At 27.5% G+C, this 25,088-nt stretch overlaps 1 protein-coding gene across 11 annotated transcripts in view; it reads left to right on the forward strand.

Annotated features, from left to right (window-relative positions):
- The window catches only part of LOC136989019 (histone-lysine N-methyltransferase 2C-like), a 293,266-nt gene that overhangs the window by 218,471 nt on the left and 49,707 nt on the right, over positions 1-25,088 (forward strand). For 10 of the 11 annotated variants that reach the window (XM_067287031.1, XM_067287037.1, XM_067287041.1 and 7 more), the window contains 9 exons: positions 4,458-4,895; positions 6,468-6,771; positions 8,645-8,778; positions 12,025-12,127; positions 17,009-17,296; positions 18,490-18,657; positions 19,472-19,544; positions 21,925-22,094; positions 22,773-22,822. In XM_067287031.1, coding sequence (XP_067143132.1) covers positions 4,458-4,895; positions 6,468-6,771; positions 8,645-8,778; positions 12,025-12,127; positions 17,009-17,296; positions 18,490-18,657; positions 19,472-19,544; positions 21,925-22,094; positions 22,773-22,822 — 1,728 coding nt within the window. The remainder of the gene's footprint in view (positions 1-4,457; positions 4,896-6,467; positions 6,772-8,644; positions 8,779-12,024; positions 12,128-17,008; positions 17,297-18,489; positions 18,658-19,471; positions 19,545-21,924; positions 22,095-22,772; positions 22,823-25,088) is intronic. The other variant, XM_067287034.1, reaches the window with a different exon arrangement.

Genomic DNA, 25,088 nt, shown 5'->3' on the forward strand with positions numbered 1-25,088 from the left:
TAAATAATCCAATATGAAATATAACAACAATGTTCTTGAATTTCAAGTTATCGTTTATTTCTGCTCTTCTGTTACCTGTAAATTGATCTGTAAAAAATATTTTCTTATTTCTTATTACTATGTAATGCCGAATATTGGATATCTGTTTTGTAACTGTTGTAATTGGTATGTAGCCATTATCTCGGAATCAGGTATACAGGTAACATTTTTTGTATACAGTATAATGTAAAAAATCATAAGTGATCAAAATTATTTTAAAAAAATATATTTTACTATGTATCTGTTTTCAGTTAAATGCATTTTTTTAATGAATTAATTTATTTTCAATTTTTATGGATCAGTTTTATTTATTTTGAAAAATTTTGTTGAAAGTTAATGTAGAAAAATGCTTTTTTCTAATTAAATCTAATTTTTTTTTTAATCATTGTATAGGTGAAAGCTTAACCCTTTCCATGCGGTTAGCTACCGATCAGTATGTATCACGTGACTTCCTCGTTTATCGATGATGCAAAACTTACCGATCGGTAACAATTAAAAAATTCGATTAATTTGCGCTATATTCGAGTTTTCCAGAGATCTTAGCTTTGATTCGCTCTTCTGTATGTCGATTGACTTTGTTTAAGCCAATAAACGTTTTGTTACCACCCCTGGGCCATAAATATTTTGGTAAATACATCCCCTACTATTCTACAGTAAATCTTCGCAGTTAACTACACAGTTGGCTGAAAACAATCAAAGGGAAACTCTTTCTACAGTTTTATTGAGTCTCTTCTGTCTTTGTTGACGTTACTTTAACTAATCACAGACTTATGAAACGAAAAAATTGCCGCGAAAAGCCCCGCCTCCAACCTTCGAAGTAAAATGTAAACAATCACTGTAAATTCGCTTTTTAAATCGATTTTTAATTCTAATTAACTAATTTAATGCACTTAGACATTAAATTAGCTAATTCGACAATATTTAGGCGAGTAAATATGTTTTTAAAACTATCTAGCGATAAATATTCCTGGGAAACTCCACCTTCCTATAGTAAGTCTATGGAAGGTGTTCGCGCTGTTAATTTGGCTTTAAAATTTTTGTCAAATGAATTCATATATATTTTGAATACATTTAATTATTTTACAAAAGTAAGAGCAAAGCTCTAGGACTGACACAGTCGTACAGCTGACTAATCGGTGTCGCTTCACGATAACAATCGACTACTCTCCCAGCTAAGTAATTAGAGACATAGTGTGAATAATGGCAATAACTTCTCCCCCGCTCTAGGTAGAAAGCTGCGGTTTGTTTTGTTTAATAGAGGACAGATGTTTCTATCTAACAGATGTACAAAGTTCAGCGATTCTCTGTAAATTAATTTTTTTTTTTTTTGTTCGTAACCTTCAAATTTGTTCGTAAACTTCATATTATTTTAAATATGTATAAAACTAAAAATTATACAATCGTAAACTGTAATATGTTTTTAATCAAACACAAAAAAACAGATTGAATATAGCGCGATATTGAAGCGAAATATCGCGATTTAAAAAATTACCCAAAAAACGCAAAAATGCGCCGCATAACGAATTCCACCTATTTACTTAATGCTAAAGGTTTTCCGCATGGAAAGGGTTAAGTAAGACATTTTATTATACACAAATAATTTTTATGAGTATAATCTACATACACAAGTCTATTTATTTGCAAAGGTGGAAAAAAGTTATTCATTAATAAATAATTGTTCATAAAAACGATTGATCTAAATTTATTGATTTCTTAATAACACTGAAACTGAAATAAGTTATTGGAAATGATTATTTTTATTGTGAAAGTCTAAATTTATCAAAATAATAATAATGATAAATTTTGTCATTAAATTATATTTTGATTTTAGAATAAATTATATTTAATTTATTCTAAAATTAGCTCTTAGAAAAATCATTTTATAAATTTGTAAATTTTATCTTAACTTTCGAAACTACATGATTGTTACTTATTAGTCTTTTTAAATTATATTGCTTAACTCTTTAAACATGAAATCCGCCAAAATCAGCTTTAATCCGTTAAAAATGAAATCAGCTGATTGAAAAGTTGTTAGACTAGTTTTGCTATACAAGTTTGCCTTGTAGCCTGAAAGATAAAAACAATTTAATCATTAGCAGCAGAGATGGAGTGAGTTTTCGGAGCTTAAAGAGTTAACATAATAAACTGTAATAATATGTCATTACATTTTACTATAAACAGCATCTATTTTATCTTGTTGTAAACAAAATACACTACAGAAAAAACACCTCATATAATTAGTGGGATTTTAATGAAACTGGGGGAAATAGTAACACACATAAAAATGTAGAGATGATTACACTTTTGTGTTCAAAATTGAAAAATTGCTAAAATTCTGGCAGATGCTAGCAGCTGGAGTCAATGATATGTTTTGTGCAGCTTGCATTGCTGTAATAAAGCAATGAATGTCTGAGTAACATGCTTGAATACATGGAGTAAAGCTACCATATAGCTCTCTAAATAGCCTCCTAAGTGTTTGTGTCATGCATTATGGGGTTACACTTTACTTGTATGATAGTTGTTGATACACCCTTAGAATATTGTCTCAATTACTGAACTATCTTGTTCCGAATATAAATTAAATGGAAGAAAGATCAGATGAATTGGCTAGTCATAACCATACAGTCATGTTTTAATCTTGAAGATACTAAATGCATGCATGGACATTGTTGAGTATAAGCATTATTGGAAATGGGTCCATGCTTTTGATGAAGCGAATAGCCATTCATTGTAAATTCTTAGTCAAGTATTATTAGACAATTAGAGAAACATATAGAATGACTAGCTTTAATTGAGAAGAACATTTGATTAAAAAAAAATATATATTTTTTAATTAATTGTGCTGTTGCCACAGGGAATATTTTAATATTTTACATATTGAGGCAGATGAGTAGCCTCTAAAGAAAGGTTTACTCTGCTGTGGAACTGTTAATTCTTGATGTACATGAAGTTTGAGGACACTGTCTCTTTTGAGAATTTTTTTTATGAATTTTCTAATTTTAAACATAACACAGACATTAACATTGAGTTCCAATGCTGCAAGCATTGAAGAGTTTCTTTTTACTTTGATATATCTAATGCAGAATTTCCAACCTATGACCCAAATACAGCTACTGAAACATATTTTTATTTGGTCTGTGTAGTTCATTTTCACCAACACATTTTATTATAAATATTTACACTTGAAAGTAAAGCATATAAATTTTTGTAAAATCAATTAGATTTAATAGATTTTGCTGAAAATGATTTTTATAAAAACCTATTTAAAGAAGTTTGTTATATTTTTATTAGTCTCTACCAGAAGAGAATTTTAAATCCTAAGATTGCACGGGATATTTTTTTTTTTTGCTTATACGTAAGTTACCTTTTCAAAAATGAAATATATAAAATCAAAATGTCAAATATTATTGTCCAATGAATATCTAAAGGAGATTTTGATAATGGGTGGTACAAAATTTAATTGCAGTTTTGATGAAATTCTTTCAAAAAAGCAGTTGCAAATTTCACATTGATTTATCTTTGTTGTTATACAGAAGTAAAATGTTAATTTTTGACTACTATATATCTTTTTATGCTGGCCCCTAGACTTGTCTTTTACAGCTCACATGCCCTTCTCAGAAAAAGGTTGAGACCTCTATTCTAAAGGTTATTTTCTGTCATTCTGTTCAAGAGAGAATTAAGATTTATCAGATGTTTATTTTGATTTGCTCAGTCATGGCACCATTAAACATGTCCTTTCTTGTTGCCAGGTAATTAGACAAATGCAATGTTTGGATGACAAACTTTCAGCAAAAATTGTATACATTACTTTTTACTGTCCAACTAGTGAATCATGCAAATGCAAGATATAGTCTGCTGCCCCTGTTGTACCAATTGATCAGCAGTGAAAACCTTATCCTGCAACATCATAAGCTATAAAACATGATCTTGTCACTTTGTAGTTACATAGTGATTTGTATATTGTTGTCCTTCTGATCCTTATCTGCTTGTGACAAATTTGTCAAATTTTCTAATCTTGTAAAATTTAAATTGTGGTGATATTGCAGGGAACTTAAACTATAACTTCTCTACAGGATAAACTTGTCTTTTTCACTTAAATGATTATTGTATTGTAAGTCTGTCAATTGTTGGTATTCTTATGCACATCTTTTCAATGGTAATTTTAGCATTTATCAACAATATTTGAAGCTTTTTTCTGAGTACTTTCTTTCTCTACTCTGTCATAACTTCTACAGAGAGAACTGCAGGAATGTTCACAACCACCACATAATTTGCATATCTTTACAAATATCACAATATTGCAAACTTTTAAAGCTTTCACATAACTTCTTTTACATGTTGCAATTTATTTTCTTATAATGTATATTGTAAATAGAATATATTTTAGTTAATTATAGTTTCACATACTTTTTTTACAGATCACACCTGAGATTGCAGCTGAAGCTGAAGATAAATCTCAAAGTAGCTTTTCAGCTGACAACTGCAATGGTATATCTCAGTCTGACAACTTATCCAGTGATTCCCTTCAGTCAGCTGCTAGTTGTGGAAATGTTAAAAGTATTGAAAATTTTAATAAAAGTTCTTTAACATCAAATGCAGTAGATTTTGATGATGATGATGATGATGAAGAAGATGATGATAATGATGAAATAAAGTTTACATCATCCATACCAAAAGATAAAACTCATGAGACAAATAAATCAGTTACTTCTAGTCCTAATTCTACAACAAATACAGATAATATTATTATTAAAATAGAGCCAAAAGAAATAGAAACTCCTGTTCATAATGTCAGATCATATGAAATTAAGAAAGAAGATACTGAAAGACCAGCTTGCCAGTTAATTGCTTTACAGGTAATTAAACTTTTTTCAAAACTATTTTTAAATAATTCTATTGATTTGTATATTTATATGTATAATTAATTAATATAAATTGATCTTGCATTAACTGAGGAAGGAAAATATTTTTAATTATAAAAAGTAATTCTGTTAATAATTGTCAAGTTGTTTATTTAGGGAAATTAATATATTTACTTATTTATTTACACTCAAAAATAGATTGTATATATGTTTTATATTAATATGCATAAAACAGAATTTATTCATTTCTATACAGGTACTCCTCACTTTACGACTGAGTTCTGTTCTGACGACTACATCATTAAGCGAATTGGTCGATAAGCGAGGAGCTTGCGCCGGGAATGTAGGATTGTTGTAAAATTATACAAATTATGCACAAACTTCAAATTTATTCATAAAAACACATGCATATTTACATATTATCATTTGTTTATTTGGTTATCTGGAGCTATAGAGGGTCCAAGCAGTGCCGTAACTAGGCAGGTGCAACGGGTGCACTTGCACAGGGCCCACTTAGAAGGGGGCCCAAAATGCATGTATTTGTTTTATTAATTTCCCAAACCTAATTAGTTAAGGGGCCTAAATGCAATTTCTTGCACAGGGCACAGGAATGGCTAGTTATGGCACTGGATCCAGGTAAGGGAGATGACGACGATGAAAAGTTGTACCTTCAAGGGCGGAGGTTCTGGATGTAACAGTTGAAAAGAAACTCGTGTGGTTTGCTTTGTAATCTTTTTTTCTTGATAAATTTCTCTATAGCACTTCAAAAGTTCACTCATCACGCATTCAACTTTACTAAAACGTTCAGTATTTGGATCCATAGCCTCAAGTTCCAACATAGGTGCATTAATTTTGGAGAACACACCAGCTAATCCATGTACCATGAATTTCTTTTTCACTTCTCCAGTTCTTTTTTCTTCTTCCTCATCCAAATGCTGCATCACTTCTAACTCTATTAAATCCTCATTTGTTAGCTCTCCATCAGCATAATCCACTAATTCAACAATGTCTTCCTCTTCAACATCTAAATTAAGCGCATTGGCAAGGCTACAATTGTTTAAATTACATCAAACTGACTAAAAAGTGTATAGTAAGCCTATAGTATGCTCAGTTCACATGTCACCAATTACCACCGATCAACACTCAAGCTGAGAAAGGGGGATTCTCTGAATTGCAGGTCGAAACTCAATTGGTTGTAAGTGCGAGTGGTCGTTAAGCAGATAGGTCGTAAAGTGAGGAGTACCTGTAATGGATATAAAAATGAATACCTGGCAATTTGCTTGCCTGACAATGTCCATTTATATTATTAGACTTAAAATTAAATAGTGCACACTATTCATGCAAAGTTTCATATTTAGGAATTTGAAATAATAGGATTTTATATTCAGTGAAAATAGTAAATATCTTATAAAAAATAAAACTTTTTTCGAATTTTTAAAATTATCTTGTTTTTAATTAATTTTAGTGAATTTTTTTATTACAAAATATATCAATATGATGCAATTGTAAAATTTTATTTCTTAATTATGTAGTTTATTGTAACTATGGTTTTATGTTGTTACTTAGAATGAAGAGAGACTTCTTCAGAAAAATGAAGATACATCAATAAATGGATCATTAAATATACATAACAATAAACCTAAAATTGAAGATGAACAAACTTTATTAATAGAAAAAGATGAAAAAAACAATCAGCAGCAGCAACAGCATCATAATAAAGATAACAATAAAGAAAGTTCATCCAAGTATATTACATATACAAAAAATTCATCAAATAATGATATTAAATTTGAACAAAAAATTACTGAAATTCATGCTGTTGAAAAGCATCAAAGTATTAAATCTGAAGAATATGAAAGAATAATGAAAGGTATTGGTATTTTTAATAAATTGAATATATTAGCATATCGAAAAAAATTGTAGATATAAAACATTGTATGTCTATATATAGAATGTCTCAAATTGTAAATAAAGTAAAAACAAAAACTAATATAACTAGTATAAAAATTAAAATTTAATAATTAGAAAATTTATTACAGAATTTCTAATTATTAAATTCAATACAAGATGGCAGCTTAACATTTTAGTCCAAATTATGTAATATTTTTATAATTAATTAGTTTTTTATAGTTTGTATATTATTATTAGCCATATTATAGTTTGAATTAAAATGTGGCAATATTATAACAATTGTGTAGATCAAATGATGCACAATGTGTACTTCATTTGAATAGGTGGCATTGTGTTACCTTCATATATTATTTTCATTGAGATCTTGTTTAAAATACAGTTTTTTCATTAGTATCATGTGCAACTAATATTAGCAGGAGAATGAAATATCAGTTACTAATATAGTTAATAAAAAAATGATGTAATGAAGATAATCTCTGATCAAGCATAAAAAGAATAGATATAAAGGACATATAGAATACTAGTATATAAAGAATAGATTCAAATAAAAAATTCTCACTTTAGTTATTTTTGTTTTCTGTTAACTGCTGTTTATCCTGGAATTTAGCTATTACTATATTTTTTAATGTATTTTACAATTGCAAAATACTTAGCTATGTGTCTAAAATTATCATATGATATATATAGTCCAAGCTTATTCTTATTTTTTACACAATGGTACTGTACATTATCATATCATTGTACTGTTATTGTCTGAAGGTCTTACATCAGTTGGAACTATTAATATTTTTGAAAAGAATTCAATTCTTTATATGAAAAAATAATAATTTTTCTTAAAGTTACAAAATTTAAGAATACAGTAATACCCTGAGTTATGTAAGTAATGTGGACTGTAGACCTTTACATAACTTGAGTTTTATGTAAGTTGAATTTGTAAATTTCTTAAGTGTAACTACATAATTAATAACTCAATACTGTATTTATTATTATATGTACTGTACATATGTTTATTATTATTATTTTTTTTGTATAAAAGAATTGTTTACAAGAAAGAGTGCCCAGTATGCTTGCATATGGTCTTACAATTAGACCGAAAAATAAAGGATTAGCAGAGCAATAAAGTAATAAATCAGTACAATTTTTGAGATTTACATTTTATGTAACTACGAATTTATGTAAGTTGCATGTTATGTAACTCAAGGTATTACTCTAATTTGTTTTACATATTGAGGCAGGCGAGTAGCCAGAAATGAAAGGTCAACTCTCCTGTTGAACTGTTAATTTTCTCATATGTGTGCAAAGGGACAAAGTTATAAGTCACTTTTATGTATTGTCTACTTTTAAGAATTTTTCTTAAATTTTGTAACTTTAACTTATTGGTCATGGCAATTTTTGTTAAATAATTTTTCTTCTTCATACACTTTTATGAATTTAGTTGATTGTATATAGTATTTCAAATGAGTTAAAATTATAGTAAGTTTTATGTAGGAATTAAGAGGAATCTGATTTTCTATTTAAATTAGATTATTTGACTATCATATATTCAAAATAATGTTTTTATTAACTATACAAATAAATTTTTATTTGTACATAAACAGTTCTTTTTTTCAAAGAACTAGAAGCATTACATTTTATCACAATTATTATGAAATGATAGTTAAAATAATAAGTCAATACTTAAGAAAGAACACTTGCCTAACGTTTAAAAATATTAAATACATTTATCAATATTTATTACTGACTGTATGAAAACATTATATAAAACAATCAAATATATTTTATTACAGAATTTTCTCATCTTAATTGTTTAATATTTATTCATTTATTGCAAGATCCAGTTTTAACAATGGAAGAAAAAGAAATTGGTCAAGAATGTGTAGATAACATAAACCAAAATGTGTTATTGAAACAGTTGTTACAGAATTGTCCTTCAGCAGAAACACAGAGAAAAGCTGATCATTTTGAGGTAAATTTCATTTATTTTTTAAACATCAACATTTATTTATTTATAAATATCTTCACTAAATTAAACTACTTTGCACTTTTACACACACTTTTTTTTTTAAAGTACAGTGAAATAACAGGTTGATTAGATACATAATAAATTATTAGCAAATATGACTTAAAATTTTATAATTTTAATACTGAAAGTTAAAAAAGATTGGAATTGTAAGATTATGACAATTTTTTGACTCTGAGTTGTATAAATAATATAAGTAAGTAAAGATGGTCTTCATTATAGGAGCTAAAAGCAAAAGTTGAAATTTGCATAGGAGCATCTTTTCTTGTTCCAATTATTGAAAATAAGTAATAAATATTTCCTAAATTTGGATGAAATTTAAAGGTTGCTTCTAACTTTGAAACATTAAATTTTCTTTATTTTAAGCAAATTACAAGGTAATATAATACTAAGAATTTAAAATTTAGAGTTGATAATTTCCATGCTACAATTTCACAAGATGACATTGTGCTTCTTACTGCTATACTTACATGGGATTTCTATTTAAACTGTAAATGGTCCTGTGCTTAGTAATTTTTCAGATCATTGTAGCATCTTCTAAATATTAAAAACTAATAAAATTTTACCAAAATTATTCTTTTACTAATGGAAACATCAATTTTTCCTTAAAACTTAAAAATAAGGACTATGCTACCCAGTATGTTGCATCGTTTGGCTGCTAGTGCACACAAAACAATTATAGCCTACATTTTAATCGTTCAACGCATTCTCTGAAGGGTGAGTTCAGTCAACACATTCATGGTCTAAAGACTCCTGTGAGAGTGTTGACTGAAGAACTGATTAACATTGCTGGTGTCATTGTCTGAAAAGACCACAAAGTTATCATCATTAAACATGCTGATACGTAGAACAACTTCCATGTGTGTCCATATAATTTTGAACAACCATTTGAACACCAATCACTTTTTTTTTTCTTGATGGGTTTCCCATTTTTGATTGTTGAGCAGAAGTATATTTAAATGGAAGTCTGCTAAAAGTTACAACATCTACTAGCCAATCTGAATGATGCCATTTTGAAGTCAGTTGTAATTGGTGATGTAACCTGGTTAAATCACTTTTTTTTTCTGAGAGAAAATTGATATCATTATCATTATCTCCCACTCCCAAGAAGTTAAGGAAGAAGCTCTATCTGCTGACAAGGTAATGGTCATCTATCGCCTTTTTTGATTGGAAAGGAATATTTTACCATGTTGTGTCACTACTTATAAAAATCACTGGACAATACTACTGTTTGTTCTGCATACTATTTTGGAACTAATATCTGCAGGAAATTCACAGTTTCCATGTTGAAGTTTGACTGTGTGCCATTCCAATTCACTCTCACTTATTGCAAAGTAGTGACTGAGTTTTTGGCTAAGAAAAACATATTGAATATCTTGCTTCCACCATTCAGCCCAGAATTGGCATTCTACAATTTTTTCCTATTAGCACTGAAATTGGAGTGACAAGGTGTTCATTTTCTGTTCACAATAGCAGTACTCAAAGCATTGGAGTCTTTTCTGGAGAATATTTTAAAGGATGGTCTTCTATATGTCTTAGTTAAATGCTACTCTATTCAGTCTCTAGCTTTTTGTCATAGTTTTTATCTTTAATAATGTTTTCATTAATTTATCCATTCATTTAATTCTTTCTTTCAATATTTTTCATTTATAATCATATTTAAAATTTTTTTTAATCTTTTCATTGTGACTTTTTTTTGTATATCAAAAGAGATTAGGATTAATATGGTATTTTAACAGATAAAACTATTATTATATTTGTCATTACTTTTGAATTTCTTTTAATTCATCTCTTAAGTAAATTAAAAATTTTTGAACAATTCAGAATAAATTTGTAAAAAATTTTGTTATTCTAAAACAGTTATCACATCACAAGTACTTTAGAGGTTATTTTGAATTTATTATCTGGCCAAAATATTTATTCTGTTGAAATTGTTTACAAGACTAGATTAATTTCATTATCTTCTTTAGCCATAAGTGAATTTCATATTCTGAAGTGAATATTACAAAACTGTATTGGAAAACACAACTTGCTTAATTAATATGGAAAACAAATATTTTTCTCATCACCAAAGCTAGTTTATATAGGAACTAAAATTAATATAAATGATTATAAAATTCAAATAAATTGCAATTTTTTAACTACTGATACAATTAATACACTTACTGATACTATTTTTAACTACTAATAGGCATAAAAAAGCCTAGATGTCCTAGCTCTATTTATCATATTATGTTGAAAATAATATCTGTCTTCTCTCTCAAAGCATTGCACAAAATTGTATTTTCCAATCATTAGAAAAAGTAAATATGCAGGATGGGAAAAAAAGTCACTTAACACCCCTACTACAGAATATAGAATGTACTGAAAGTTAATTCATTCATGTCAGGAACACATTAGACTGAGGGAAAACAGATTAACATGTGTTACATGCACGGCTGCCATCTTGATGGTGGTCATATTGAATGCAACTCGGAAATTATAAATGGGAAGGGGGTGATACATAATTTAAGGTCAGAATTTGACAAGGAATTGATTGCTGAAAGATTTTACTGGCCTACCTCAAACAGCTAAGAGTTATGCATGTTGCATGATTTGTTCAATGTACATTCTGTAGGTACTGTACATTCTATATTATTTAGCTGAGGTGTTAAGTGACTTTCTTTCCCACCCTGTATATGACAGAAAGAAAAGTTAATATAGATTAGGAAATTTTCTGTTTGTACACAAAGGAAAGAAAAAAATGTATATTTTTATGTAATTATCTTAATTAGTTGATTCTTGTAAAGAAGAAATCTTGAACTTATTCTTAAGCCTTTGTGTCCTTATTATACAATTTTATTATTTAAATGTCTATTTAAAAAAGAAAAAAGAAAAAAGAGAAAAGATTGTCCAGAGAAAAAAGGAATAAAGATTTTTTATTGTATAAAAAATCTTTATTCCTTTTTTCTCTGGACAATACAATGAAGATTTTTTTCTTTTTCCTCTGGATACATTTTCTCATGTTGCAGGACTTGGACACCAGTATAATAAGTCCTAATAATACGATCTGTCCTAGTAGACATTTAAATAATAAAAAAGAAATCTTGAAGTTTAATAGTTTTATTAACTTACTGAAGTTTATTAAATAAGTAAAATTTGAAATAAAATTTTTAAAGAATTTTGTTTTTATTTTCTTATTGTCTGTTTTAGGAATTTATTGCTATCGAGAACAAGAATTGCTGCAAAGATTCCCTTTTACATGATGACAGAGAAAAACTTGATGATTCTAGAATGAGAAAACCTTCATACTTGGGTATCTTGAATTTTTTCTGAAATAATATAAAATTTCAGAATGTAATATGACTTATTAATTTGTATTAGTAATTTTATATTATTAAAATTAATATGATAATAGTGTTACTTAATTTTATTTTATTTTTAAGGCTTTCTTTTATAATATATTTCTTACAAAAATAAAATATTTTTGTTTAAATAATAATAAACTTTAAGTTAATAATCACATAATAACAACCATATAATTATATTCTTCTACTGACTCTATTAAAATTCAGTTTAATAGACAATCAGGAGAATTAAAAATATTTTTTTTCTTTCATTCATTTCTAATATACTTTTATTAAATGTATCACAATCAGATTATTGATGTCTCATTCTAAATGATTTGTTTTATTACATCATATTTTAAGCAGAATAAATTTATATGTTGGGAAAATATGACAAATAAACTAATTTAAAAAAAAAAAAAGTGTTTAAAGCTGTAATAAATGAAAATTGTTTGAGTAACTTACATTTTTTAAAAATAAACATTTGCACAGGTTACAAATAAGAATAACTTTAAAAAAAAAAAACTGGTACATTCAAATGATTAACAATTTTTAAATAGATTTTGCATAAACTACTATAATACTTTTGTTTATACAATTAATATGCCAGCAATTGAAGAAACTTAAAAAGAATATAACATTTTATCATTAAGGGTTACTAAAGTTTTAAGTAGAAAAAGAAAACAATGTTTATTTTCTTTTGAAATTAATACTATGGCTCCTGGCGAAGTTTTTTATTAAAGAATGAATTTATAAATAATTTAATTAAATTTATAGTTTATTTATTGTTGAATTTTATCTGATGCAATATAATTTATTTATTTTATTATATTTATTTTAAATTCAAATCTAACAATGTTGATATTTATGATAAATTTTATTCTTTATTACATTACCAAATTAAATGCATTAATATAATGTTGAATGTAATATTTCTAGGATGCAATATAATTTTAATAGATAAATTAATAGCAAGAGAATGGGAAAATAATATATTTTTCTGAAACTGGGTCATTGCTGGTAAATAAGTAACGATATGTTGTATGCTTTAAAAACTTTTTTGTTATATGTTGTATTAAACAGTATGTATTAAACCAGTGATTCTCAAAGTGGGGGTCGCGACCCCCAGGGTCGTGAAAAATATTTGGGGGGTCGCTGAAAAATTGATGCCAGATCAATTTTTTTAAATATTTTATAAATTTACTGTGGATTCATGTTTAGACTGTAATTTGTAAACTGTAAAACAGGTTTGACTCTAATAGAAATAAAAAATATATAAAATACAGGGTTCCTACGCACCTGGAAAGTCAGGGAAAATCAGGGAAAGTCAGGGATTTTCATTAGTTTCGGAAAAAGTCATGGAAAGTCAGGGAATTTGTCGAAAATTGTCAAAAAGTCAGGGAATTTGTCGAAAACTCTCAAAAAGTCAGGGAATTTGTCTCCTTAACTGTCTTGTTGATTTTGTTTGCTGAATATGGCTGACTAAGTGTAGCCATCTGCAGGCGGCAAGAAGTAATGCTGCAATCTTTAATAAGAAAATATACCAGAATCCGTTTTGAATCTGAAATGGCTCTTTTCATCGTTCTGAAGCCATATAATTTTACAGTTGTGGATTAATAACAGGATAAACTACTATTATGTAATAGTGTTTAATTTTTAATTTTAATAATTCAGCGATTATAAAAAGATGAATTTGTTAATTAGAATAAAAAATAACTAATTAAAAATTAGTTTACAAACTTTTAAAACTTGAAATAGTAATTTATTAGATTGTTCACTTCAAAATAGCTAAATAGATCAGTAAAAATCTGTGATTTAATTGTTTTTCACGTTTAAAACATTACTATAGAACATAAAAAAATTATAAATAGCTACCCGACGTTTACAGTAAAATGCTGGTGCCGACTAGTAGTTTTTTACATTTGTTGTAACGACTTTCCTTGAAAAGAACTGTACTGCAAGCGTATTTTTCCCCCTCCCGTTAATTTCCGTAACTTCGATACATAGTTGAATAATTAGTTTAACAGAAATGATGTTGGGTAACAAATATCCACTGATTTTGGCAAATTTAGGCATCATACTTGTAATAGATATACTGTAGTTATTGTTTTGAAAATCAACTAGGTAATCCGATAGTTTAACCAATGTTAACTCGCTTATAATTAATTATAAATTTAAAAAGCTGGTAAATTTTTAAAAAATTAATTAAATTACTAAAAAATTAAAATAAATTTGATTATCTTTTGTGCGAAACAACAACAAAACAATTTTTATAGTTATGTTGCAAAAGAAAAAGATTTGTAGTTACGATTCTGTGAACTGATGTGAACGATGTGCTGAACTTCTATATTTTATTAACATATAATTGTAATTTCGTTTGATGTTTATTTCTGTACAGTATTTATTTTATTTAAATTCTATACATTTTAATAATCCTAATTTTCGTAATACTATGACGTCATAGGAATACAAGTCTCACTAAAATAGAAAAACGTAAAAAAATTAAATTATTAGATGAAAAAAAAGGAATGAGTAAAAATTTTTTTATAGAAACTTGAGAAATAGTCAAGACAGTGCAGCTCTCAAGATCGATCATTTGGATTGGAGTTGAATTTTCCATTGTTTGAAAAGACAACGGATACTTCTGTGAATTCGGATTCTTCGATTGACGTAAGTAAATCGGAGAATCCATTAGATCCCCATCATAAAGTGTGGGTGATGGTCCAAAACCAATCCAGGGAACGATCGAGGGCTACCTTTTCCTTCCACAAATTAACAGTTGCCTTTCAAAAGAAGGACTTTTCTAACTCAGGAAAAACATGAGTGATATATGTTAGTGCTAGACATCAAACAGAAATCAAATGAACTTTCCTTTCCGGATCGTTCACTGAACATTGCTCCGGATTCCACTACCACCACTATGAACTTAAGACGAGAAACGAAGACAACTTTAGCTATATTGTAAGCATATTTTTACAATAAACGGGTTAAATGGTAAAGAGGTGTCTTCGTCTGTCTGTACCATGTTTCCCACAACTTATTAGTCCCTCGACTTTCCTGACGTTGGGAGAATTAATTTTATCCCCTTTATTTTCCCAAAGGGAAAGAGTCATCATATCTCACAAGTGAAACGCGAAGTTTCAAATCTTATGTTCTAATTGACGTTTGAAATTATGTTAAACTTGAGGAAGGCTATTTAAGATTGCTGAAAACATTAGTTCATTTATTAAAATTTGCTATAAAAGTGAGAAAGATGGTTTGTAATATGATTTGCAATAATTATAAGATTTGTAATTAAGGGTTAAAATAGATAAATTTTGTCTGCATTCTTAAGAAAATTTTATGCAAAGACAAAATTTAATGCGAAATTAAATAATAAATAAAAATTATTAAAAATAATTATTAAAACTCTGGCCTTTACACTGAAACCAAAATCAAAATGGCGGCAACGAAACATTTTTTTTTTCTTTTAATGAGTTGCCAATTCGGCTAATTTTTTGCTACATTTAGTGGATTTGTTAGAGAAGCTATAGTAAAAACTTACACCTATCCCTCTTTATATACAATCTATTTTTACGCCATTTTGAAATAATGTGGTTGACAAAAGAAAACTATTTCTTTTTTTACATGATCGATTTTTTTTATGAGGGAACAAATGCTTTATTTGAAAATTTTTAAATTTAACTTTTTGTTAAAATTGTGTTGCTGTTTAAAAAAAGTTACTCTTTTTGTTGAAAGATTTTAAAATTATGTGTTTCTAAGTCAAGAGTTCATTTTAAGTACAGTACAGTACTATTTGTATATCAAAGAATACTGTTTGTTGATTTTATGCTATCTTGTATTTATCAGATTTACATACAAATAATATTGATAAATGATGATAAAATAAAAAGCTCATGTTTCATTTGTAAATTGCTTATTTTTTCATTACATTGAAGTTGTGGATTCTATCATACATTTTTCTACAGGATGTATGCATACTGTATTTTTTTAATGTGGCAGTCTTTGAAACATACAACTAGGCAAAAAGAGGGATAGATATACTCGATGTTCTCGGTAAATAAAATGCTGTTATATTATGTCGATATTCCACACCGTAAGAAATGTGAGGGTCGGGGAATTTGGACAAAGTTGGTCAGGGAAAATCAGGAAAAGTCAGGGAATTCAAAACAAAAATTTGAGTAGGAACCCTGAAAATAATTTTTACTTAAATAAATTGCACATATAAATAATAAAAATAATATAAATATTTAAATACGAGCCTAACCCCCTCCCTCCGGGATGTTTATTGACACATACTTATTCTTCGGGGGTCCTTTGAAATTTTTAAGTGCAGAAGGGTGGTTGCGGTCCAAAAAGTTTGAGAAACACTGTATTAAACACTGTTTCCCTGTTGCAGGGAAACAGTGCCGTGACATCTCCCAAGGATATCTCTCACTCACTTGACAGTGAACAGTCCTACTCATTTAGCCACCATGTCTCATGATACAGTGAAATACTTGAGATGGGACTGTGCATGAAATTAATGTAGTAGTAGTAGTAGTAGTAGTAGTAGTTCAGCACCCCTATATTAGACAACCATAAAGTATTACTGGTTTTAAGTCACATTTTAGGATATTGGTTGGGGATTTTGAATGGATGTTGTAAGAAGTTATAATTTTCTTAGATCAATAACTGAGTATATGCTTCTAGTCAATATTTCCCTCAGAACATCTGATTTTAAGGAATAGATAACTTATGTTGAGTGGTTGTTGCTGTATATATACATCTTACAATATTGAAATTTTACCATTTAGATTATTTTATTTTAAGTAATGTATAAATTATATAAAATTTATGTGTAATTTTAGATATTCGTCGTGCACAGTTAGAAAAGGAACCTACTCCTCCACCAGAAGAATTAAAACCAAAACGTAAACGTGCCAAAAAGAAAAAACCTGAAGGTAAAGATGGCTCTCCTTGTAAAAAACGAATTAGGAAAGGATCAATTTCAAAAAATGAGGAAGATTTTGATACATACATGGAAACTATGATGGCTCAATTGAGATCTCTCCCACCTATAAGAATACTTGAACCTAACATTAAACCAAATTTTAGTGTTTGTCCAATATTTGGAAGTGGGGATTTAAATTTAAAAGGTATTTTTTTAATTTTTTTGAAATACACTTAATTTTGAACTAGAGCGTTTTTGGTAAATCTGTAGTTAAGCATCTGAAACTTATTTAATGAAATAGCCAGTAATTGCTATATGTTGATAACATTATTAAGTGTGATCTATTGATAATATTACCATTCTTTTCATTAGTATTTAATTTTTATTAATTTAGGATAGTTATACTTTGAAATGACATTGTAATTTCTATATTGAAAATTTATTTTTCTAAGACTTATTTTATTTTGTCGTCTTTATTTTGTGAATGCCATAGACATATTTTGGGAACTTTCTTCCCTTCTTAAGTATAGCACATTTTTGTTTGTCTCTGTTATTTATCAAGACATCTCTGCAGTAAGTTTTTGTAAAATGGTGGTAAATTTGTTACAAATTAATTTATTCTTTCTTCTTTGTCTGGAGAAAATTTGGAGGCTTGTAGTAGTTACTATCTCTATAAATTAATGTTATTATTATTAACAAAAATATATGTTTAATTGTGCACTTTATTAATAATGAAACATTCTACATATTTTATTAAGTCAATAAAAGTGGTACAAGGGGACCCATTCTATCCTGGGTCAAATACAAGCATTCAACATTTGGAAAAGTAAGATAATGAAGAAATCAAATTTTGTTCTGATGTTTTACTTCTCTGTGTTCACTCTCATTCACTTCCATGTATTGTCACATATTGATAGTGTATTGATTCTGTATCAAAATGCTTCAACATACATTGTGGCAGTGAAAATGACAATTTCCACTTGTTAGTGCTGAAATTTCTCCATGTGGAGGTCTTGTGTTTGCTTTCATTCACTCCCGTGTATTGTCATGACTGCACTAAAATAATTCTATGTGAACAATATCAATCCATGTGTTCTGGCTCTTGAAGCCAGGAACACATGGAGAGATATTTTTTAGAAAATTTTCAAACAATAGAACTGATTTTTGTACATTCCTGAGGAAGCCCTCTAAAAGAAGCTGAAAACATTCAAACATTAAAGTTTCTTGTTTATTTACTGCTGGAATTAGTATTTAGGTGTGAATTTTGTTAATATATTATATTTATTTAAAGATAATAAAATTTTTAAAATATATAATTTTGTTAATTTGAATTTATTATAATATGTAAAATTAGCATTTGTAATATCTTAAATATTCAAATGTAAATTGATATTTTAGAAAATCAACTTCGAGGAAGTTATGGCCATTCTTGTCTTCCAAGTCAAGGAGATTTTTATTCTACTTATCCATTCGGAAGTAATCCTCCAACACCTCCTGCTTCTTTGCCTCCTACTCCACCTCCATTTCGCAATTACTATTCACAGGAATTTTCTCATCGTTCAAGAGGTAAGATCATTATATGAAAGATGTTTTTACTTATTAAGTAGTATATTTGAAATCTAGTTTTTACTACTTAAGAGAAAAAATTACATAAAGATAAAATTTTGATATTGTATTTATTATTTTTTAATTTAAGTTAGGTTATTGAAACAAAAGAAGTTCTCACAGTTCATAAAGTAAAAAATACAGTTTAATCTATCAGAAAAAACTGCAATTTGGTTTCGTGAACTGTACAGTATTTTTTTTCACAATTTTTAATGAAAAATGGAATTGATTGTTACCAGGAAGACATTTAAGTTGCACTTGATGAAAGTTGAATTTATGTTGCATTTTAAATTGTTATATTCTGTTATACACCAACAGACAGTGTTAATATTTTCTAAAACTATTTGGTGTCGATTGAAGCAATTTTGAGCGTAAGCATAAAGCATATTTTAAACAAATATCAGCTTGGAGATGTTTATTGGATGGTTGACAGATATATAAAACACACTGCATTTCATTCATAGATACATTTTCATTCAACTATGTATTTATGTTTTTTATATATATTTAAAGATTTTATATTTTTAAGTAAATAATTGTAACATATTACATAACTAAATTTTTTTTCCAGTAATATAAGCAAATTTACAAATATCCATATCTTATTTTATATTTTGAATTTTTTATGTATCCTTTTATATATTGTAATTCTTTATTTGTTAAATGGAAGTTTAATGGCATTTCAAATAAGAAATTATTTATGTTATAAGACTTAAATTTATTTTGTATTTAATTTTTTCAGAATATTATACATATCAAATTATTCATTTTACAGATAGAGGAAGAATTGATATTCCAGCCTCTCTTCCAACTCCTCCGCCATATCTAGATTCTCAAAGAATTATACGGTAAATATAAATAAATTAAAAATAAAATTTGGAATAAATGAACATAATTTAAAATTGTGTATTTTTGAAGTTTCAATGAAACAATTTAATATTTATTAGGTTTAGAAACCTTATAAATATTAAAGAATATACTGTTTATCTCTGCAGAGTTAAATTCTTCATAAATTCAATTCGCATTATTTTACAATTTTCTGAAAATATAAATTCAGTTTGAATAAATTACTCAGTTTTACAATTCAGTTAGAATAGTCTGAAATATATGGTGTTTAGGTTTTGTTTTTGATTACTATGCAGTATAGTAGAATCTGTTTATTGTAATCACTTTAGGATCACCTATAATGATGATAATAACTAACTGATAACATTAAGCAAGATAAGCAAACAAGATTATAATTAATGGAAAATCTGATTTTATTACTAACATTAAAATGATATATTAAAATAATTAAAATATGCATAATTTCAAGACTTATTACTTATAATTATTAATTAATAGTAATTCATTGTATTGTTTGTCTGCTGTTTAGTGCAGTATTGTCTTTAACAACAATTTGCACATAATTGAAATAATAAATGCCACAATTTAAATTACTGCAAGTAAATAAAAATTAAAATAATAAAAGTTGAACATTTTAAGCACTTTTTAAGAGTGACTAAGAGTTTTTAAACTGATGACAGATGCAAGTTATCAGCCAAAATTGAGGCTGATAGCACAAAATCACAGCTTTAAAAATTCCTGTTTAAATGATAATTATATTCAAAATTCTGATTACAATTAGTCTGGTTTTATAAGTGTATTTTAATTTATGTTTTAGGACAAGCTAATTTTAATAACATTAAAAAGATGGAAAGCAATATCCATGATTACAATAAGAAAATTCTACTATATTACTTTACTATTTTTTACTATTATTTTTATGTCTAAGTAAACTTAATATACTTATTTCAGTTCTACTGACAGAAAAATAAATCAAGTTGCTTAATTGTAGTAAAAATAAAATTATTAAAATCACGAAAGACTTCTTAACCTTTTAGTGAAGATAAATAAAAATTTAAAAACTTAAAAATATATATATTCGTAGAATATCAAATAATTTTTTATATTGTGCAAACATAAATAATAATTAAATTTTACAATGACTATTTGCATGTTTTTAAAACTTGATTATATATTTATAATATTTTATTGCATCATACTATAGACCACTTTCATATGAAATATTATTAAATTCTTACACATTAGTTTTAAAATACAGTAGAGTCTCTGTAGTCTATCATTCACCAATCTAACATGTTCTGTAATCTGACTCTCCACCATCGGGCAGCACACATGAAATTTTCATGTTACTACTAGATGTATGCAGCAGAGAGAGACTGATGTATGAATATACTGTCAATTGTTAGTTGTTTGTTGCACTTGCAGTAGGCAAAACACTCACAGTCATGATTAATACAATCAAATAACCTATGAACCCAATGTGTTTTCACTGTATAGTATGGTACTGTACTGTACATGCAAAATCCAGTAATTCAATAATCTGCTTAATCCAACACACCCTGGTCCGATGTATGTCTGATTACAGAGACTCTGCTGTATTTCAAGATTTAGACTTATCCTCTACCTCTATACCAGGGCTTCCCAAACTGTGCGTCGCGACGCCCCAGGGCGTCGCGGCGCTATCGTAGGGGAGTCGCGAGATGATACCCACAGGTCGCCTGCACGCGACGTAATGAGTGAGTGCGCGGCGCATGCGTCTCATCACCCCGCTCTTCCATTTTCTTGTTCTTTCGTTCAGTCTTTTGTTTTCATCGATTATAAGCGTTGATAAATCAGTGTTTTGATTTCAAGTGTGTTGTATTTAATTTATGCATCGTAAAATGGATAACTTTATTCAAATAAATAGAAAACGTGTCGAAGACTTAGGAAAGAGTACAAAAAAGAGTAGCCATTTCAAAACTTCAGCCCCAATTTGAGAAGTTATGCTCAGAAAAGCAAGCTCATCGTTCTCATTAATTGTACTGTTATGTTTTCTAATAAATAATAACTATTAAGATTCTATATTCTTTGGAGTTTTCTTTAAATAATAAAGTAATTTTAATGTCTGCTAGAACTACACGTAAGTATCTTCTTTTAGAAGGGAGTCGCAAAAAAATTACAGCCTGTAAAGGGAGTCGCAGTATAAAAAAGATTGGGAACCCCTGCTCTATACTGTTTATCAGATGCAAACATTTTAAAATACATTAGATGTAAGAGTAGGCTTATACAAAATTTTAACTAAATTTTTTTTAATTGATAAGAACCAATCAATTACATTTGTTTATTAGATAACTTTCTAATTAAGATTATTGTTTATCTTTCATTTCTTTTTTCTGTTTTTAGTGATTCTGATAGTCCAGATACAATTATTTCATCATCATCTCCAGAATGTGTGTTCTCTGACACATTTTTAAAATGGCCTGGTTTACAACTGATTGATGATGGAAGCTCTAATGATGAAAGAAAAATAGCTTCTCCTGTGGTTCCTCTTGTAGCACCTATTCCTGTTAGAGGTATTTATAGAACAAAAACCTATTTATTCAATAATAATAATTTGGTAATTTTTTAGGTATGTTTTTATTGAGTAATGGAATTTTGGTTGATAGTCTGTTTCTTAATAACCTAAATCCTTTTAGATAATGTTTTTATTTTTAAAAACTTGTATAATTTTATTTGATTAAAAGTATTTAATATATTATTAGGCAAATATTACAAAATTTCACAGTTTTTTATTGTTGTTTTGAAAAAAAAGGAGCTCACTAGAGATATAAATAAACAATGATTACCACATAGTATGTTATTGAAAAATGTCAAGATTTGTGAAAAGCAATAAAATTAAAATATATTTTGTGTTTTATATTTTATATCTGTTTATTTTTCTGCATGTAAAAGGTATTATTTTCTATAAATTTTCAGAGAATAAAATAAATCTTATTCTGCACAGAATTCTATTTTTGTTAAAAATATGTTCAACATTATATATTTATAATTGCATTGTATTATATTGTATTTATTTATATGCATTTTTAGGTAGAAATTTGTTATTATTTTTCAATACAAACTTAGATAAAATTCTAATAAATGTTAATTAAGTAATAAAAAATTAGTGTGAATTAAGAAATATTTCAGACTAAACAGTTACTAAATTGTTTAAATAAATACTAAAATTTTATTAATTTGAAATTTTTTAGCTGTACCTTATTGTGAAGAATCTGTTATTCCTGATTATGATGATGAAAAGGTAATAGTTTACAAAATAAAATAAGTTTGTTAGTAACAATTTTTAATAAATTTGGTTAAATAATGAATGAAAATTAACTGGTAATATCAGTGTTTTATTTTTCTTTTAGTTTGTTATACATAGAATTTATAATAAGTATTATACCTTCACAAACAGCTTTTACTCCAACAAATCAATTTTACAATCAGCTAATGTTTCTGACCTCAGTTTATTTGCTGGAGTAAAGATTATTTGTGCAAGTGTCTCTTAATCATACCCAGTTTTTGGTGAATGAAATAATTTATAATCTATGTCATAGGGAATAAAATGGAAACACATACATAATTGAGGTATTCATGATATGGAGTTTTACTCATTACATCTACTTTTACAACTTAAAAATCCAAAATGTGTCACTTTTCTCAATTTCATTTTCATTAGTAAATGTTCTTAGCAAATGATTTAACAGAAAGTTGGCTTGGAGCAATTTCACCAATTATCAAAATCTTTCAACAGAAGGACCAATCATTGCATTTATAACTTTCAAAAATGACAGTAAACATTTGTCTTGAAAGACAAATATGTCAATTAATAAAGTAATCTAATAAAGATGAGATGAGAATTACATTTGTTGTTGACAATCTCAAAAACTTCAAAAGTTTATTTGTCCATGTTTCTATGTACAAACATTAGATTTACACTCTGTGGAACTTTTTAATAGTGACTATTTTATACAGCAATAATTAGTATTAAGTGTTTATTAACTAATAATTTTTTGATAACTTTCTAAATAATAATTAATTATCAACTGTGTTACTGTGTTAAATTTTAGTGAAGATAAGATAAATTTCTTTCATTATGTTGTTGAAATCATTCAATTGCAGTCAATTGCTACTTTTTGTCATTTTGCATTAGTTATGTTATATGTCACTACTGTTTTATTGAAATCATTCTTTTTACATGCATAGTCATAGTTTACAGCTTCTGTTGTATTTAGCTGTTCTGAAAGCAAGAAAACTCATGAATTTCCCTAAATACTTCCCTGTAATTGAAATTTTTGAATTTTAAATAATATACGAAAATATATGATTAAAATTTTATATGTATAACAAATATTCTTAAATATTTTGAAAAAATAATTGAACTATATATGCTAAAGCTATGTCCTACGTGGCAGCATCCAGCGACCTCAGGCATGAATGCGCTTTCAAGCAAAGCAGACAAACTGGTTCAATCAAATGTGCGCATCCGGAGTAAATGCGTTTAGTGTGTAGCGACCACCAGATGACGCTTCTATGCACATGTGCAGGAAGCAGCTACCAAGCCAGTTTGATCATTGCTTTCACTGCTCATGCTTCCAAAGAAGAAAATGACTGATTTTATAGATGAATGAAAACAGAATGACAAATAAATTGTGTATATATGTTGTGTGTAATGTATTGTACTTTAATTAATAATCTTTTATGTAATTTAATAATTTCTGATTTTGTATAAATGCAACGTTTTGAAAAATAAAACTTTTTAACTTATTATTCTATAAAGATTCTTTATATTTGTTGTGTATCTGGTTAGTGATAACATTTACCTTTCAAATATACTGTTTTAATGCTTGTCATATTTTCTATAGTAGCATTCGACGAAATCTTCTCGTTGCCATCTTGTAAACAACATGTGTCCACTCTGGACAGAAGTCGCTTGCGAGTTGGAAGCGCGTACAAAGATTCTTTCCGCCCGCGGTCACTGGACGCTGCCACGTAGGACGTAGCCTAAGAATACAAATTATTTTTTCATGTGCTGTTAAAATCATTACAAAATAAAATTATAAAATACATAATCAGTAATATATAACACATACAAAAACCTAACTCAATTATTAATACCAAACAAATTGCCAGATTATAAATTGGGCTAAATAAAGCTAATTTAATGATTAGATATAAAACAATTTGGCCTTAGATAGGTAGTTAGGCTGTTGTCTTATGATAAATTTAATTTTTTAATTTTAAATTTTGAATAAGGCTTATTTAGAAAATTTGTCCCAATTAATAATGCAGCTGTTTGTTTGGCATTAATAATCAGTAATATTAAGTGTTTACTATAAATTATTCATAGGTTTTATGATAAAAATTCCCTATTTATAAAATGAAACAAATTTTAACAATTAAATCTAAAAACTTAATATATTTTTAAAATTATTTTGCAATAATTTTAATTTCACTTTCAGAAATATAAGAACAAAATTTTAGTTTGAATTGGAATGCAAATATGTATTGGCTTTATTTAGAGT

This window comes from Centruroides vittatus, unplaced genomic scaffold (genome assembly GCF_030686945.1).
Source record: "Centruroides vittatus isolate TY-2023 unplaced genomic scaffold, ASM3068694v2 scaffold_435, whole genome shotgun sequence".
Taxonomy (NCBI): domain Eukaryota; kingdom Metazoa; phylum Arthropoda; class Arachnida; order Scorpiones; family Buthidae; genus Centruroides; species Centruroides vittatus.